This window comes from Ostrinia furnacalis, unplaced genomic scaffold, assembly GCF_004193835.3.
Source record: "Ostrinia furnacalis isolate ACB-3 unplaced genomic scaffold, ASM419383v2 OfSCF4162, whole genome shotgun sequence".
Taxonomy (NCBI): Eukaryota; Metazoa; Arthropoda; class Insecta; order Lepidoptera; family Crambidae; genus Ostrinia; species Ostrinia furnacalis.
Window position 1 is genome coordinate 80,040 of NW_021134401.1, and position 17,893 is coordinate 97,932.

General features: G+C 35.7%; 1 protein-coding gene across 1 annotated transcript in view; it reads left to right on the forward strand.

Annotated features, from left to right (window-relative positions):
* Nucleotides 1-17,893, forward strand: part of LOC114358994 (uncharacterized) — a 200,162-nt gene that overhangs the window by 65,386 nt on the left and 116,883 nt on the right. The window contains exons 3-4 of the mRNA XM_028313210.1: nucleotides 3,911-4,108; nucleotides 4,753-4,848. Of these exons, the coding sequence (XP_028169011.1) occupies nucleotides 3,911-4,108; nucleotides 4,753-4,848 (294 nt within the window). The remainder of the gene's footprint in view (nucleotides 1-3,910; nucleotides 4,109-4,752; nucleotides 4,849-17,893) is intronic.

A 17,893-nucleotide genomic window follows, 5' to 3' on the forward strand; every position in this document is an offset into this window, starting at 1 on the left:
AGTGCTCAAATTACTCAATTTCTGTATCTAAGATAGTAAATACTATGTCAATCTCATAGTCAATTATTATTATTAGACTTTGTTTTATACGTCTCGTTAGATATTGGAATATTCAACCAAATAAGAGAGAAACAGTGTATAAGGTAATCTCCCCGAGCGTGATGGATAGGCTTCGTATATTGGATATATTATGACAAAGGAGGCAGAAAGCTTGCAATTTTAATTATGTTTATAAATATTTTGAAAGTACCCAAAAACGCTAATATTTCAGTATTACTATATTTGTTTACTTTATAACATCATGGCTTATTACATCTCTCCTTATTTTATACGAAAATGAACGCGATATTTTATTATTACCTAAAAATATAAAACATAGTTTTATAACTACTGCTTCTTCTTGCTTTATAAGTATCTGGTCCCTAATCTGAGATTTTAAAGACACCTAATTCAATGAAACTTTAAATAAATATTTATGAATAAAACGTTTTTATACACGATACAAACTTTAATTTTAGAAAAGCTTGCTTCCAAGCTTTGTAAGTTCCACAAAAGCCGCGGGAGTCCCGTGCAGAGTTTGGTATAATTATATGTATAAGTAATTGAAATTTATAATTCTGCGTGATTATACTTCAAAAGATGTGTACGAAACTTTGTATAACTCAAAACTTATACTGTAATTGAGCTTTTTAATTAACGTGATATTTATTTCTGTCCTCTTCATATTATTTTAAACTTTTTATACCTTCTTCAGGTTGCCTACGGATTTGTTATTTACTAAATTGCTGTAAAAGTATTAAGTTAACTTTTTGTGCTAAAATATCGGTTTGTTAAGTCAACTTTCAAGAAACACCTACCCTACGTTGACTTAATTTTTTTTATAGTTCGAAAATTTTGCAATTAATATTTATAATATGGTATGGCCAAGTGCGTGTCGTGCCACGCGCTGTGTAGGGTTCCGTAGTTGTCCACAATATATTTCAGAAGCAAGCAATTACTTCATCTAAAGTCACTTTTCATTTTACTTCTAAGGATTTTTTACTGGCTTATACCATGAGTCAAATGACTATTACTCTTGAACTAACTAATGTATCTTAACCATTATAGTTTTCTTGAAAGTTCATGAAAAGCAGTATTATTACGATTTATTCCAGATTTTTCAAGCCAACAGTTTAGTTATGAGAGGGGGGGGGGGAAGCCCTGCTCGAACGAAAATTGTCACTTTCAACTTTATTAATTTGCAAACAGATCCCTAAATGGAAAAATAGTTTTAGAAACCCCTAAGCCATTTTAAAAGACTTATCCAATGATACCCCACACGATGGGTTAAAAGATGAAAAAACCGGTCAAGTGCGAGTCGGACTCGAGCACCGAGGGTTCCGTACAAACCTGCAAGGTTCACAAAGTTCGTTCATTACGACAATCGAGTCATAACAATTTTTTTTTCACGGGTTAAAGGCAATTAGATCTAAGTATTTGATATGAATTTCAACTTGATAGCTCTACGCGTTCATGAGGAAAAAAGTAATAAGTTTATATTTATTAAAAAATATATATTTTGTAATGTAACTAAAAATTTAAGGTTTTCGGAATTTTTCCTTTATGTGTGCTATAAAACGTTGCTTCATGCCAAATTTCAAGATTCTAGGGCGACTGGAAGTACCCTTTAGGCTTTGATTCCCTTGCGAGTACTTGCGAGTTTCAAAATATGCAGCTTAAATTGCTGTTTCTTTTGATTGCGTTGACATAGAAGTTTGATTTTGTTACAGCTTAAAGGTATTATAGACCTGAGTATTTGGTATGAATTTTAATTTAATACCTCTACGCGTTTATGAGGAAATGGGTAGTAAGTTTAAAATTATTAAAAAAAAATATTATGTGATGTAACTAAAAATTTATGGTATTCGTAATTTTTCCTTTATCTATGCTATAAGACGTTGCTTCGTACCAAATTTCAAGATTCTGAGTTCACGGGAAGCACCCTGTAGGTTTTGATTCCCTTGCAAGTGTCGAAAATTTGCGGCATAAACGGCTGTATCTTTTGATTGCGTTGGCTTAGAAGTTTGATTTTTTCACAGCTTCAAGGGACAGTAGACCTGAGTAATTGATATAAATTTCAGCTTCATACCTCCACGCGTTCCTGAGAAAAAGGGTCTTGACAGACGGACGGACAGACGGACAACAAAGTGATCCTATAACGGTTCCGTTTTTTCCTTTTGAGGTACGGAACCCTAAAAACAAAATCATCCCCACTTTACATGTACGGGAGCTACCCTAAAATAGATTAAAATAAGACTAGCGGCCGCCCGCGACTTCGTACGCGTGGATCCCGTTTTACCCCCTTCATAATTATATCATACGCGGTTTAGGTTTTTTCATACAAATGTTTTTTCCCGCTAACTCCCGGTCCTGTGGGAATTTTGCAATATCCTGTTGTAACTAAGTTTTAAGTTCACTAAGGTACCTGCATACTAAATTTCAAGCGTCTAACTTAAGCGGTTTAGATTTTTCATACAAAAGGATTTTCCCGCTAATTCCCGTTCCCGTGGGAATTCCTAAGTATACTATAACCTGCCCAGGAGTATGAAGAATAATTGTACTAAGTTCCGATAAAATCCGTCGAGTAGTTTTTGTTTCTATACGGAACATACAGACAGACAGACAGACAAAAATTTTACTGATTGCATTTTTGGCATCAGTATCGATCACTAATCACCCCCTGATAGTTATTTTGAAAATATATTTCATGTACAGAATTGACCTCTCTACAGATTTACTCGTATTATAAGTAGGTATACATAGATATCAAATACTTGTATTTTTTCGAAATTTTTTACTTTACCAGCAACGCTTACTTATCAATGATTTAGGTATCTCGGCACCAATTTAATTATATCTTGCCGATCTCATTATTCATAAATTATTGGCAATTGTGTAATTAAAAATAATTTACTACCGTAGAGCTTAATAAGCCTACAACGTGAAAATATTTCGTTCTACGTACCTACCTAAATTAGGTTTTTATTGAAAATAATAGCAACGTTGCTCAATATTTTATATTATGAAATCTTGAAGATAACCTTCTGCCTAATTAGGAACTTTCTGTTGGTGTTGCTAGTTCAGATATTACTCGACTCTTACTAATTTTCTTTGAAAAAGTGTGTAGGTAAAGAAACTCATCGATCGATCGAGCCAAATAGATGAGGATCATTTCGATTTTTAGCTGTGAATGCAGATTTATAGGGCTAAGAAATCCTTNGTTCAATACAAACAAACATTAAGTTACACTCACCCCAACCGCGTCTCCGCATTGCATCGAATCCTATGAAAATGTGGTTTTTGGACATAGCAATACTTATTTTTCACTATTTTTATTTTTAAAAATTACTGGTCGATAGGTTACTTTATTTTGAAGAATAAATGTTATTAAAAATTTTTTTCTAAAACTGATAGTTTAGCCGGAAAAAAATATTTTCCATCCCATTAGTACGCCGGCTGCGCTCGATTCGGATATAATGACGTCACGCGACCTTGCGTACGTTGACTTTTAGCGGCAAAAACGGCCTATGTTTATTACTTAATATCTTCGTAAGTAATGGTCCGATTTGAATAATTCAAAAAGATATATCTTTCTTATGTCTTAAAGATTAACGTAGATACTGGTTTTATTGAATTTTCTACAACAGTACTGATCCTCATTATCACTCTCATTTATATTTAGTGACAATATACATAATTCTATGTAGATGTTGCAGTCGAAACTCATAATTGGTCAAAAGTGATATCGAACAAGGTCATCAGTCAAAACTACTTGACTGATTTTTGCAGACAAAAGTGGTTTTGGCCGATTTTATGAGTTTTGACTGTAACGTAGATTTCGTAGCACTTCACTAACAACTACGACTTTCAGGATGCGCTACGAGGCCGCCGCTGCGCGTCGCTACGGTCCGCTGCTACGCCGGTCCGCCCCGCCGATGACTCCGGGCGGTCCACGCCGTCAGCCGCGCCCCGCGCCTCACCGTCCCCCGCTGACACCCCTGCCCCTAAGAAGTCCAACTGGGAAGTAATTGAGCATTTCTCAAACCGAGCCAAGAAGAGTCCGACGACTGTAAGTAGCTTAAAATTGAAAGTTTGCCCATAATCACTCATTTGCGCTGGAGCTGTGCATTTGTTACGTTACTCTTTTTGTAATTTAACGTTCAGAATTGATTTATAAAAATACAATATTAGTAGTGTGAAAATGCACAGCTCATTTTTTTTTAGTTCATTGAACGATTTCGCTTGATCATTACATTTGTTGAGGCTGATGCAAACTCAATTATGTTGTGATTGAGTCGGGTTGCTCACCCACTCAGATTAGTTTCAATTAGCTCTAAGCTTCATCGACTTATCTCACCTATACAGTGTAGTGTACGGGCTATTATCACAACGAATCGAGTGTGCATCAAACGAATGAGTGCTTTAATCATTATCGATTAAAAAATAAAGGACTAATAGTTTAAAGCCAAAATTAACGCCAGTGGTCCGCTTGATCTGTTTGGTTTTTGGTGTCGCATTGCTTCTAAACAATTGGCCATAACCCTCTTGCAGTGCTTACAAGTGTGCACAATAATGAAAGCGCTGATTATTTAAAAATTAAAATAAAATTAGTCGATTAGGTCGCAGACATGCGCATGCATGAGTTGTTCAATGAATTAAATGCTGTAGCGCGGTTGCAGCCGCATCCTGCAGTGACTTCATTTTATTGCGCAGCATCCTGCTTTGCTGCCATCAACGAGTCCCGCGGTCAGAGAGTCCGAACAGGGACAGAATCCAAACGAACGCGCACTAGCACTTACAGAGACGAATGTGAGTACAAAAGTTTGGCACGCCTACTCTTTCTTGTCTGTACTTCTCTTTCTAAGACTATCCTTGATTGGCCAAAACATTCCAAATTGATTACGAAAACTTCCTGTGACCCCTGACTTAATTGTTACTAAGCTGGAGTTGCAAAAACATCTCAACGTTTACCGTCACACGTTTATTCTGACCAACTGTTATGTACCTATCCATTTCCTTTTCTTTTAGTTACTTAATATTTATGTATATTTAAGGGATTCAGACTTTAAACTTAGTTTTACTCATTAGACACTTGAATTAGAAACAATTACTTTTTTTTACTGAAGGCGAGTTTGAAACCAGAACTTTTGCTCTTAACTTTGAAATACAAACAATACTCTTGACATTCACTTGTACGAGTACACACTATTTTAAAATATCAAATAATATCTAAGGTCAGTAATTCTGAACAAATTCATAAAAAACTATAATGATACATGGCTTACACGATATTTGATCTCGTTATTTTTGTTAGCACTGTTGAACAGGTACTTTTAATAAATTATTTTGATCCGATTTGTTTCAAAGTTATCGTTAATATTTTAAGTTCATTAAAACTTAACTTAATATTTATAATAACACAATCAGTTTTGATTATGGTGCCAATTGTAGCTATTGTGAGAGTTTCAGATTAAGATCAAGGTTTAATTGAAATAATGTTTATTTCAATTAAATATGTTAATTATGTGTGATTTGGGACGCTTAAAATGGGTGTTCATTGTTACCATATTTGTTTACATTTTATTCATGGTATCGAGATAACTTGTGTTCGCGGTGAAAGATCATACATTTAGGTTTATGGGTTTGTGGCGAGAAGAAAAACTAAATAACAGAACGCTTTTCAATATAAAAGAGGTAATTGGGCGTTTTATTTTTCGGGCTATCGGGTCTTTGTTGCCTTTGCTCAGTATTCATTGTTGGTAATTTTACGTTTCACAAAGTACCTTTTGTCAAACTTTCCCGAAAAGGGGGTGACAAAAAAGCTGCTATGTAAACCTTTCAGGCTGATTTAAATAAACTCTGTAAAGCACGCTTAGGAGCGTTTTACCCTTTAGATCTTTTAAATATTTTATCGGCAAAACGATTACGCGGCCTTCGCATTTTTCAGAGCGGAACGTCCTGTAGCAAACTTTGATGAATCGTGACTAGAATTGGCCTAATGAAAAATCTAGGTTTTTTGACGAAGTTTTATTCCACAAATGTTTGTCGTAATTAAATGTTGGCCTTGGGTAAATTGGATCGGTCCTTCAGGAATGTGGCCTCAATTAGCAAGAGACGAAGTTAATGAATTTTGTAAGGTTACTGCAAACGGTTACTTCAAACGGTTACATGTCCCCGATTGCCGGCTCCTATTTGACGTTGGTCGTATAACGATTGATTGTCTTTGACGTCTGTTTTACGTCACGTGATGGGTAGTTAGGGCTGCCGTTACATGAGACAGTTAAAAACATAAACTCATCGCTTAAAAGTGGAATAACCGTAACATTTTCATACCAGCTCAATATACCAATATGTATTTAATTGAGAGAAGAAATCCTACTAATATTATGAATGTGAAATTTTGTGAGGACGGATGGGTGGATGTTTGTAATTCTCTCACGTTTAAACCACTAAATTAATTTAGAAGAAGTTTAAGACCCAGATAAAAACATTGGATAATTTTATCTAGGTTTTTGGAACGCGAATATGCGCGTTAAAGGCTTTCTTTGACAGACCGAATTCCACGCAGGTGAAACTGAAACCGCGTGCAAAATCAGTCTCTCTTAATAGACGGCCGTAGTAAGGACAATCTGTACAGGTGGGGATATTTGGATGGCTCAAACTTGGAGTGCAAGTGTGGTTTTGTTCCCCAGTCGACGATGTCGTGCCCTGCGTGCCCAAACAACTGCACGCAGGAAGATTTAATAAAGGCTATTGACAACGCCACTATTGTGGCGGAGTTTTGGGCTGACACTGTGTGGGTTTGTTGGTTGTGGTCCACAGTGAATTATATAAATAAATAAATAAATAATAAAATAAATAAAATTAGACTTATTCTTATTATGCATGAGAAGGAACAACCAGCTTTGCGCTCGTCATACATAACTACGGGCAGCACATAGCTAAGCAGCGGTATCTTACGCCCTTGTAATACAGACTATTTTGCTGTTGCCTGTACTAATATCAACAGGTTGTTCCGAGTAACATTCTCCTTAAACCCTAATTACAACGGAACAGATAAATTCTGACAACTGACGTAAAGTGATAAGTGTTGAATCCGGTAGTACCTAATTACTTACACAAATTGCTGACTGAGTAATAAAAGCATTTTAAGTAGGTTTTCATAATTAAAGTCGAGTTGCACCACCTAACTTTAAGGCCTCAGCCTCGAACTTAGCGGGCAGCGGGGCGGCGGCGGCGGCGGCGCGGGAGCGGCAGGATCTTATGCGTAAAATCAAATAGACCGGTTCTCGAAAACAGCGGCGCGGCAGCGGCGCCGGAGCGGGCAACGAGCGGGCAGCGGCGAGGGAGCGGGCAACGAGCGGGCAGCGCACTCCTTCTTTTGCCCACAATAAATCGAGCGTTAGGAATAAATTTGAATCGAAATGAAATTGTCGCCGTTGTTCAGACATTTCGTTTACGAATAAAAATAAATATCTCGACAACACAACCCCGAACACAACACTTCGCCGCTAAAGCGCCGCGCGAGCTGCCCGCTTGTTTCGAGAACGGGTCTGCGTTGCCCGCCCCGCTCCAGCGCCGCCGCCGCTCCCGCCCCGCTGCCCGCTAAGTTCGAGGCTGAGGCCTCACGGTAACTATAATAATACTTAACTGGTGCTTTTTGTATTGAGTTTGACAGATTTTTGACGTTTGTCAAAGTTAAAGTAAGATGGTGCAACCCAGCCTAAGCATTGGATACTCTTAACATTGTATAACCAAACTCAATTTGTACATTAATTTCTTTTGACTAGTAAGATCGTCGTTCTGTCTCCTTCCTAAAGTTGCTGTGCCCTAACTGGGTCCACATTGTATAACTGCCTAAATTGTAAGACCTATAAATGTGAATGCTAATGTGGTTATGCAATAAAAGTATTGAGTATTATGCATCGTATTTTTCGAATGGGTTTTGACTTTAAAACAAGGTAACAAAGTTTAAACTATAGCAGCAAATAATACTACGGAACCACTACAAGATATTTACAAAATATAAGATTTTCTCCTTTTTAACGTTAGGCAACTCTGAGGTTAGAATAATTAGTCTTAAATCTTAAATAATTGTATGTTGTTACTGACCATTGACGTATACATATAAACAATATCAAACTTTAATTAAAATAATGCATACCTATCGCTGACAACCCTCAAATCCAAACGGACACTTGTTTGTGACGTCAAAGCTTTACAGAATTATATCTGTAACGATCATTGGGATAATCCAGCTTTACGCCTTTCCGTGTATATTTGTAAATCAAATTCGGTTTAAATCGGAGTCGTTTTCAGCGAAGGGAAACCATTGCGGAATAAAAATGTACACAACTGAGATCAAAGATCTTTTAAGAGAGTTTTAACGACTTTATTGCGGTTTTATTAACCCTAGAGTTAGGTTTATGAGCAGTCGCATAAAAGCTCTACTGGACTTCGGAACAAGAAGTCACGGACCATCAAGTTAAATAATACTTATCGCTACCGGTGATTATGTATTCAATATCAGTTTTCTGTGTAAATTTTATACCACTAATTTACATCTATTGAATTGCTTAATTTCTTGTACCTACGTTATATGCGTCCCTGTTACACTGGAAACCATCGCAAAATTTCAGTGATTATGTCACATTAATGCGAAGTATAAGAAGCTGATGTTCAGTGAGAAAACCCTTCCAATAAAATAACGAGAACACCACAGAGGTGACACGTCTGCCCTTAAAAGTTCGGTTGAATTAATCTGTGATAAACGGTAAATAAATTAATGTCACTTTGCATAAACAACAGACGGTTGGGTATGAGGAGAAATTAATGAGCGTATTTTATGAAGGACCTATTAATAGTTTGTTATTGAAAATATGTCTTTCAAGTTTATCCCAGCTGACCTATTTTAGGTATAGGGATTGCGAAATAGGCAGAGAACGGGCAGCAGTGCTCTCTGAAAAACATCAATCTCCAACCCGCCTGCCAAGCGTGGGGATTATGGCAAAACCCTCCACTATAGTAGAGGAGGTTCATAGTCCAGCTGTGGACTGTAAAGGACTGTTGATGATGATTGCGCAATATTTTTAAATTACTTTAGAGCCAAAGCACACGATGCGTTGCTCCGCCAGTGCCATGACGGAGCGGTGTCGCTACGTTGACTTACATAGTATCTGTGGCGGGCACTCGAACGTTACGGCGCCGCGTCGAGCTATACGGCAAAATGTAAATGTAATTGCTCAATAATGAATAATAAATAAATAAATAAAATAATTAAATCTTTGCGGTGCGGCGCCGCAACGCATCGTGTGCTTTGGCTTTTACATAATGGTTGCGCAAACCTCCCGAGCCTCAAAACATTTTCTTTATGCCAACTTAAGTACGCAATACAAATTTCGGGAATGCTTATGCTAATTTATCTAGCTTGGGCACGTGGATAAGACTAAGTATACCAGTGTTCCAACATGTGTAAACAAATGTTATTTCTGTTTCAATGCATTTTGTCAAGGAATTTTTTAGAACAATCATCTAGTCAAATATCTTTGTTGTTGGTCTAGCTTAATACAAAGTAGAGTCATAATTTTATTTGAAAAATTAACACGCAACTCGATAGTCACTTGTCAGATCGATTGAGTCTGGATAGAGTCACACCATAGTGGAAATACCGAAACTAATAGCAGGCCTGTTCATCTCCGCGAGTTTACATCGAAAACAAAACACGCACGATGGCCCACCTACAGGATACTATTCGACAAGGTCTCACATACGAGCGAACATTGACTCACGCACGCGTATTCTTGTGTATGACGGAAGAAAATAAAGAAAATGGTGTACTAAATACTGTGCAGTATTTAACTGCCTAAATAATAATAAAAACACAGAATGTACTTTTTTAAGTTGCCTCAAGACACTGCGAAGTAAATAAGTAGTTAATATTATCATGATAATTCATGCTAAATCATGTATTTCCTCCGCCATTTTCCGCAGTTTGGCACCTCACGTCACATCATTTTACCGAAATCAGCCCTATAGCTTCGGCGCAGTGCCGATCACTGACGTTTGTCAACAAAATGGTGCTTGACTCTTGAGACAGGCTAAATTACACCATATTGTTAATGACATTGAGCATACATTTTTTTAAATACCTTCGCGAAGTAAAACTTCTGTACGTAGTACTTATTATTATTCTGTGCTAATAATGCGTTACAACGCGATATATCAATTCCGTATCAATATTGCATTGTTATTCTAATACAGGAAGATTGCAACGCAACGTTCCATTTGTATCGATATTGTGTTCAACATCTTGAGTCAAAATTTAATGACTAATATTTTAAAATGTAATATACTATCATATTCAATCATAGACGCTTCACTTCAATTATTTTATTGTAATGAAATGCTAATAAGATTTTTAATAAAACCAAACAATATACAATACTTAACGGCAGTTAAACACAAAGCAAGTGTCCTTTTGTAAGCTTTATTTATAGCACCTCATTTCTTTTAGTCTTTATTCAGTTTTATGTTCCGAATTTGGTATTCAGTAGACAAAAAAATTTACACTTCTTTAACTTTATAAAGTCAACGTTGTATAAGGAGCAATTTGGGGACCCTCACGTTAATGAGGTTGCCCGAAAGAATTGTTATAAAACAATTGTAACGCCGTCAAGAACATATCGTGATTTTAATAGTGAGAGGACTTCATCTCCGAGTCCGTCCTTTGTTGATTTTGTATTTGTTCCGTGAAATAAGCACCATTATAGGGTGGTTAAATAGGAAGGCTTATACTTTATAGTTTGCGAGAAACCGGCTAAAGGTCAGTCCGTACCACGAACCGTTGAATCTAAATCTAAATATTGTAATACACTTTGTTTGGATCGGACGGATTCGTGGAAGCAAGTTTACTTACAATGACGTTCACTAGAACACTACGACACGTGCCTACGTTATAAACTTACTACAATGTTAAATAACAATGCTTATTTAATAAATTAATAAGAGTTAAACAGTTGTCCCGAGGGTCCGATACGTATTAGTATTTTAAGAACTTAATTTGGGACCAAGATTTTTAGACCATGTAAAAATATTTTAATGTTTCCGGACGGACGTAGAGTTGTAGGTACTTTATGAAATACTCAATCAACCTAAAATTGTACATTCACTGATTCCTGAATTTAATTTATTGATACTGCCGCGTATAAGCTTTTCTCTAAAAACCGAAGTAGGGATAATCATTTGAACAAAATATTCACTTGCCGAGCTCGGTTTGTTTGAAGATGATAGAGAATTACGTGTTAATCTAGCCATAGGCTAATCTTAGTTTGCACGTGGACGTAATAATATAAAGCAAGTGCTTATCAAAGCCTCAGTGCTTCTAACTTAACCTAAGTTAAGTTTGTAAGCCTTTTAGGTATTACAATTCTGTTTGTGCAGTACATTGGTGATTGTATTCAGTTCTCACTCAGAGTTACTCAAGTCGTAGCTCCTTTGATCCTTTTCTCATTATCACGTACATTATCAAGAGAATTATTTAGTCGTGTAACTGAGCATTATCATAATCAAGCTCCTCCATACATTAAAAGCTAGAATATTCGTAATTGCTTTGGAAGAGCTATTGAACTGAAGTAATTTACTTTAAGCCTACATATATGTATATATGTTACGGTTAATGTGATAAATTGAAAATTATTAATAATAACCGGTTATTATGAATAATTACCGACAGTCGCGGTAAAAGTGATAAATTAATCACATTTAACAGTGATTATTTAATAATTCAACCTTAGTACTAACAAATTTCTTAAAAGAGAACAACATCTTGTGTACGTGCTCGTGTACAGCCAAACTTTTGAACGTTTTGATATCATATATTAATATAATTTGGCATAATGAGTTTGGAATGTTTCTTGCATAATATTACTTTTCCATGATGCCTATAACATAATGTTTTGATTTAAAGTGAAAAATAGGTTAAGGTGCGGCGGGGGGGGGCCCTTGGGCCACCCCTAAGCCGCCTATTTAGTTTTATACACCCATAAATGACCTCATATTAATCACATTAACCAAATCATGCGGTAATTATTCATAATAACCGGCGATTATTCATAATTTTCACATTTATCACTTTGACCGTAACATATACAGACAAAAAGCTTAAAATTTAAACGTCTGTTTGTGGTTTGAAATAAAATATGTTTGCGATTAAACAATTAACTTACAACGCCAAAATAACACGAAACAATGAAAACATTGTTTAATTTTAATGAAGTTTCAACACAACATAAAATACCTACATTTACCTACCGAAATTCATCAAATATGAATGTCAGTCCAATTTTGTTAATGGTACAGTTCCATGCGTATCACGGTCGCGCACGGTCAAATGTATTTTAAATATTATAGTCTACATATATATATAATTAGTAATAGATTTTGTAACAAAAACAAATAACGATTGATGTGCTGGTGACTGTAAATTACTTAAAAAAAAGAGCAAACATGAATTTGTTTAAGACCAAGTCCTGTTGGTTTTAATGTTTTGTTATATTTTTCAACCGACTTCAAAAAAAGGAGGAGGTTCTCAATTCGACCCGTATGTTTTTTTTTCTCTCTAAACAGTTTGGACAGTAGGCAGTACTAGGCAGTTGCCGAAAAACACATAGTTTTAATTCTTTCACGAAAACAGAGCCGTGTGATATGGTTAGTATTGTTTAACCATTATCTGTTCGAAATTCCTTCAGCCGAAATTAAATTAAAATCTTTTATTCTTGTAACACGTAGACACCCTTCAAAGACACGCGGAGGTCGCGCCCCAGAATGTAAATAAGGCACGGGAAATAATTGTTTTTGGGGGAAAATACAGTGACGGGAGTAGATATATTGATATTATGATTTATTGTTGCTCCGATGTTACTCCGATGTTATGGGCAGGGCACATAGTACGCAGAACTGACGGCCGATGGGGCAGCAAGGTTCTGGAATGGAGGCCGCGTACCGGAAGGCGCAGCGTGTGACGTCCACCTACAAGGTGGACCGACGACATCGTAAAGGTAGCAGGGAAACGCTGGACGCAGGCCGCTACCAATCGATCAACGTGGAAAGCATTAGGCCTATGTTCAGCAGTGGACGTCCAATGGCTGACATGATGATGATGATGAAGGTTTATTATACCAGATATTGTAACCTTGGATTAAGATGATGTCATCTAAATTAAATGGCTGAAAACTTTTAAATTAATCTATCATAGATATCGGTCGTGGCCTTCTCTTTTATGTATTCTAAGCAACTATCCTCTAAGTTGTCTGGAAGAGATCGCTTTGTAGCGATAATATCGCCTAAATTATGCCGTCTCTTTTGTGTATTTATTTCTTTCCCTGTCTTGTGTGGTGTAGCATTGTGTTATATCTATCTCTGAGCATAATTAGACACGAGCTTAACAATAGTCTAAATTGTCCCAAACAGGAGTCGAACTATAGCTCCTTTCGTGCAATTTTCCGCACCACTACACCCTTACGTTTTCAGTTTGAACACGTAACGTTCTGTAACAAAGGCGGCATTTCTAACCTTACTCATTACATTTTACCCTTTGTTATGGCTCAGTCAACTTTGCCGGGAATTAAATGGCAAAGCCCTTATGAGTGTTTCATCATAAAACGTGTTGCTCGAGTGAAGGTGGGGATTCAATGCGAAGCCCCTAACATTATTGCAAGAATGCAAGTACTTACCAAAACTTTACTTCTTTTGTTGTTTTCGGTTCTGAGAAATATAATTGTACCTTCTTGTTTTGTTAGTAGTAGTTACGCACGAAATTCGTTCGCACGAATGTGCAAAACGTCCCCTTTCAAGAATAATATTTTTTAGTAGACGTTCCGCCCGGATGTATTAATATCGCGTGCGAATCGACTTCTTCGAGAACTAGTAGTATGAGATTACTAGTTCTCAAAGGAGCCGATTTGCACGCGATTTTAATACTTTTAATACACCCCGGGCGAAACGCCTACAAAAAAATATTATTATTGAATTGATTCGTTCGCACGAATGCGCGGAAGTGGAACGCGCGGAACCTTTTCCGATTAGGACTTGTTTTGGCATGTTTATAACATTATCAGTAAATAATGTAATTGTAACATAATATACTGACCAAAGTATTATAATAGGCGACCAATGTACAACAATTCAACAATTTCTTGGATTTTACGGAGATTTATCAAAAAATCTCTTATGTACAAATCCGATTTAATAAATTTTATTTTGTATGAACATTTAAAAAATTAAAATGATGATATCAAATTTCTGACTTCACCATACCATTTATATGCATATGTTAACATGGGTTAGTGTCGGCTCATATACCCATTTACCTAACACCCTGTATATTTAGATATATAACATAAACAATGGAACTACGTATCTGTAACATCTTGTTTAGTTAATGGCAATCTATCTGTTGAATGCAGTCCCGAATAGATTGTACATGATTGATTGCCTATTGTGCCAATATTGTCTGCAGGCGTCACAAAGGTGATTCCCGTTTAACCTAGTTTTGTAACTATGATGACAAGTAAATAGGTATAGTAGAGACGGTATAGGTATAGTGATAGCTCTGCCTACCTAGGAATAAATAATAAGAAATAAATATCCTTGGACATTTTACACTGCGCCGCTAGCCCCAAACTAAGCAAAGCTTGTACTATGGGTACTAGACAACGGATATAAACATACTTAAATACTTTTTTTTTGTAAATACATACATATTATACATAGAAAACACCCAGACCCGTCACAGAAATTAAAATTCATCATTTCAATTTCTGCTCGGCCGGGAATCGAACCCGGGACCTCTCGGCATAGTAGTCCGTTCTGAACCACTACACCAAACGGCCGACTAAGAGCCGAATAAGAGAAATACCTGCCTTTGACCAAACGAAATCACTCAATTCTGTTCACTAAAACTTGCGTATGTAGGAGAAACATTTACAATAATATCGATACCTCTGGGCTCAAAGGTCGTAAAGGACAAAATACGACTTTTCAGGAGAAGCAAAAAACGTTTTTTTATTTTTTTATTCGACAGTAACTTTTTTGTTTTTTGAGCTATTAAAATATGACTTAGGAAGAAAGTGCTTAGAATTCACAGCATTTTCCGAGGAGGTATTGAGAAACTGGACTAGAGCTGTATTTACTGAGATAGATTTCCTTTACGCCCTCAAAATTACAATAAAAAGACCTTTACGCCCCTCAAATATTCGTCCTAAGCAAGTTACTCAGGACGTAAGTCTCTTTTTATTTCACAAAACTACAAAACCAAGGTAATAAATGACAATTTACATAGTTTTATAGGTTTTCATAGGTCGTAACGGAACACCCAGGTAAGGTATTATGCAAGGGTAAATTGATAATTTAGCTTAAATATTTAATGTTTTATGCTATTTGATATGTAATATACCATTTCTTCACACATTTTTAATGAATTATGGTCTTTTAAATAAAATAAAATGATTTTTCGTAGCTTCATAATTTAATGCACACAATTTCTGAAAGTATTTAAGCAGAAGTTTTGATATCTTCGAACTAGAAGATACCATTTCCGATATAAGAGCGAATTTAGAAAATAAATATTATGACGCTTTAAAATAAAACTTCATAAATGTGTACCTACTATATACGAAAAGTCTAATCCAATTTAATTTTATTTATTTATTTAATCATTATTGTTTTGAAAAACTGCAAATGGCGGACTTAATTCCATAGGGCAGTCTGTCAACCAGTTGACCTTATGATAATGCAGATCGGATAGAATTATTAAGGACAAGCGAAAACCAAACTATAAATTATTCTAAATAGATTATACATTATTATTCATACTAGCTTAAAATTGTGTCATTTTACTTGATATAAAAGTAGAAAGGTTAGGTAAGTAAGATTACAAGTAGGAAGCTTTCATTCCAGTAAAGTACATCCACTTACTTTACTGTAGGAGTAATAATACCGTTTTCAAAAGCCAATTATTTTTAATATAAAATATAAGTTCGAAAGAAAAGTGCATTCACGGTTTTTAGTAGTCTCAACTGACACTATATTTTCCCATGTTGTGTAAATATTTTTCCTACTAGATAAATATTAGCTGATCCAAATAACTTTAGAAACTATACTTATTTATTATAATTGTTAGTACCTACAGTAAAAGTGGTTTGACCAAGCGCGTTAGTCAAAATTACTAGGAAATCATTAAAAACAATTGATAAGTGTAGCATTTGTGTGATTTGTGCATAGAAAATAATTACACCTTAAGGTACCTACTACAGTAAGGTGATTTTTTTTTCTCATAATATTTTAATAAATCTAGCTTTTTAATTTTTAAATTTTTTGTGAATTCATCATTAACATCATAAAAACATGCTATATCGTATTCATTTTCTTAATCATCTTTTAATGATGTTTTACCTGACAAATACGTAGTTTCTTCAAATATGAGAAATAATAAAAAGCAACATTACTTTACCCGATGTAGGAAGGTAGATGTCATCATTTAATATGTACAGCCGACGGCACGTCATCGTAACCACTGTGGGTTCTTGAGCAGTTGTAATAGGGGCGAGTTTGCAACAAAAATGGGTAACCTGATGTGCTGTCGTAAACACTAAAAAAGTTTTATTACATATTTTTGATGATTTTTTAGTTCTTTCGTTTGTTCCAAACGCACCAACTTAAATACAATAAGAAACGTCTATAAAATTAACCTTCTCAGTTATTATAATATCTTTTCTTTGTAGATTTTTAAAATATTTGTTTACGTAATCTAAGGGCGTAAAGGACAATTTATTTAGACTTTGGTATGAAAATGTTAGGTTGTATAGGACAATAGATATACTACATGTACATTATACGCCCAAAAAATTGTGTTTACTTGTTCTTTACTACCATGGTAACTGTACTAAAAAATCAAATGGTATTTACATCCCAATTTTCACGATGATTTCTGTTTAGCTTATCAAAAATGATGGGTCGTAAAGGCACTTTTTTTGAGAATTTCGACAAACTAAATATACAGATCGATAGAGAATAAAATTCTGAGCAAAACTGTATAAATAACTCATTTTCGGTATTTTGTCCTTTACGACCTTTGAGCCCAGAGGTATCGATATTTTCAGTTAGGTCAGATAAATTGGGTTTTAAAATCAAAATTAGATTTGGAATAATTGCAAATGAAAGCTTTGCTTTGGGGAGCGACATAATGATTATATTTCTGTGAAGGCTCGTTCGAGGTATAATTTTTTAAATTGAAGTCTGTATAAGTACTAAATATTTGGTCGACTTTGAAGTCCCCAGACTATGATAGAGTGCCTTTTTATGACGTGTAACTTTATTTTAACTTAATTATATTTGGTAATATTACGTCATATCTAGATATAAGTGGTATTTGCCTGCCGATATTTTGTACCAATCTGAGGACAAGCTATATTTGGGACGTACCTTGAAAATTCCCTCATATTGAGTTTATGTTTGTGCATTATAAAAGTAGCTAAGCCGTGTGGTGACGGCAGAGTAGAATACATTTGTCACCAACCCCTACTCTTCCCGCGGGTGTCGTAAGAGGCGACTTAGGGACTACACATCAAACAGAGAATGGGCAGCAGCGCTCTCTGAAAAACATCAATCTTTTAAACTGCGATCTCCAACCCGCCTGCCTAGCGTGGAGATTATGGCAAAACCCTCCACTATAGTGGAGGAGGCTCATAGTCCAGCAGTGGACTGTAAAGGGCTGTTGATGATTATAAAAGTACAACCTCATAAAGGTAGCACGAAGGCGCTGGATGCAGGCCGCTACCAACCGGTCATTATGGAAATC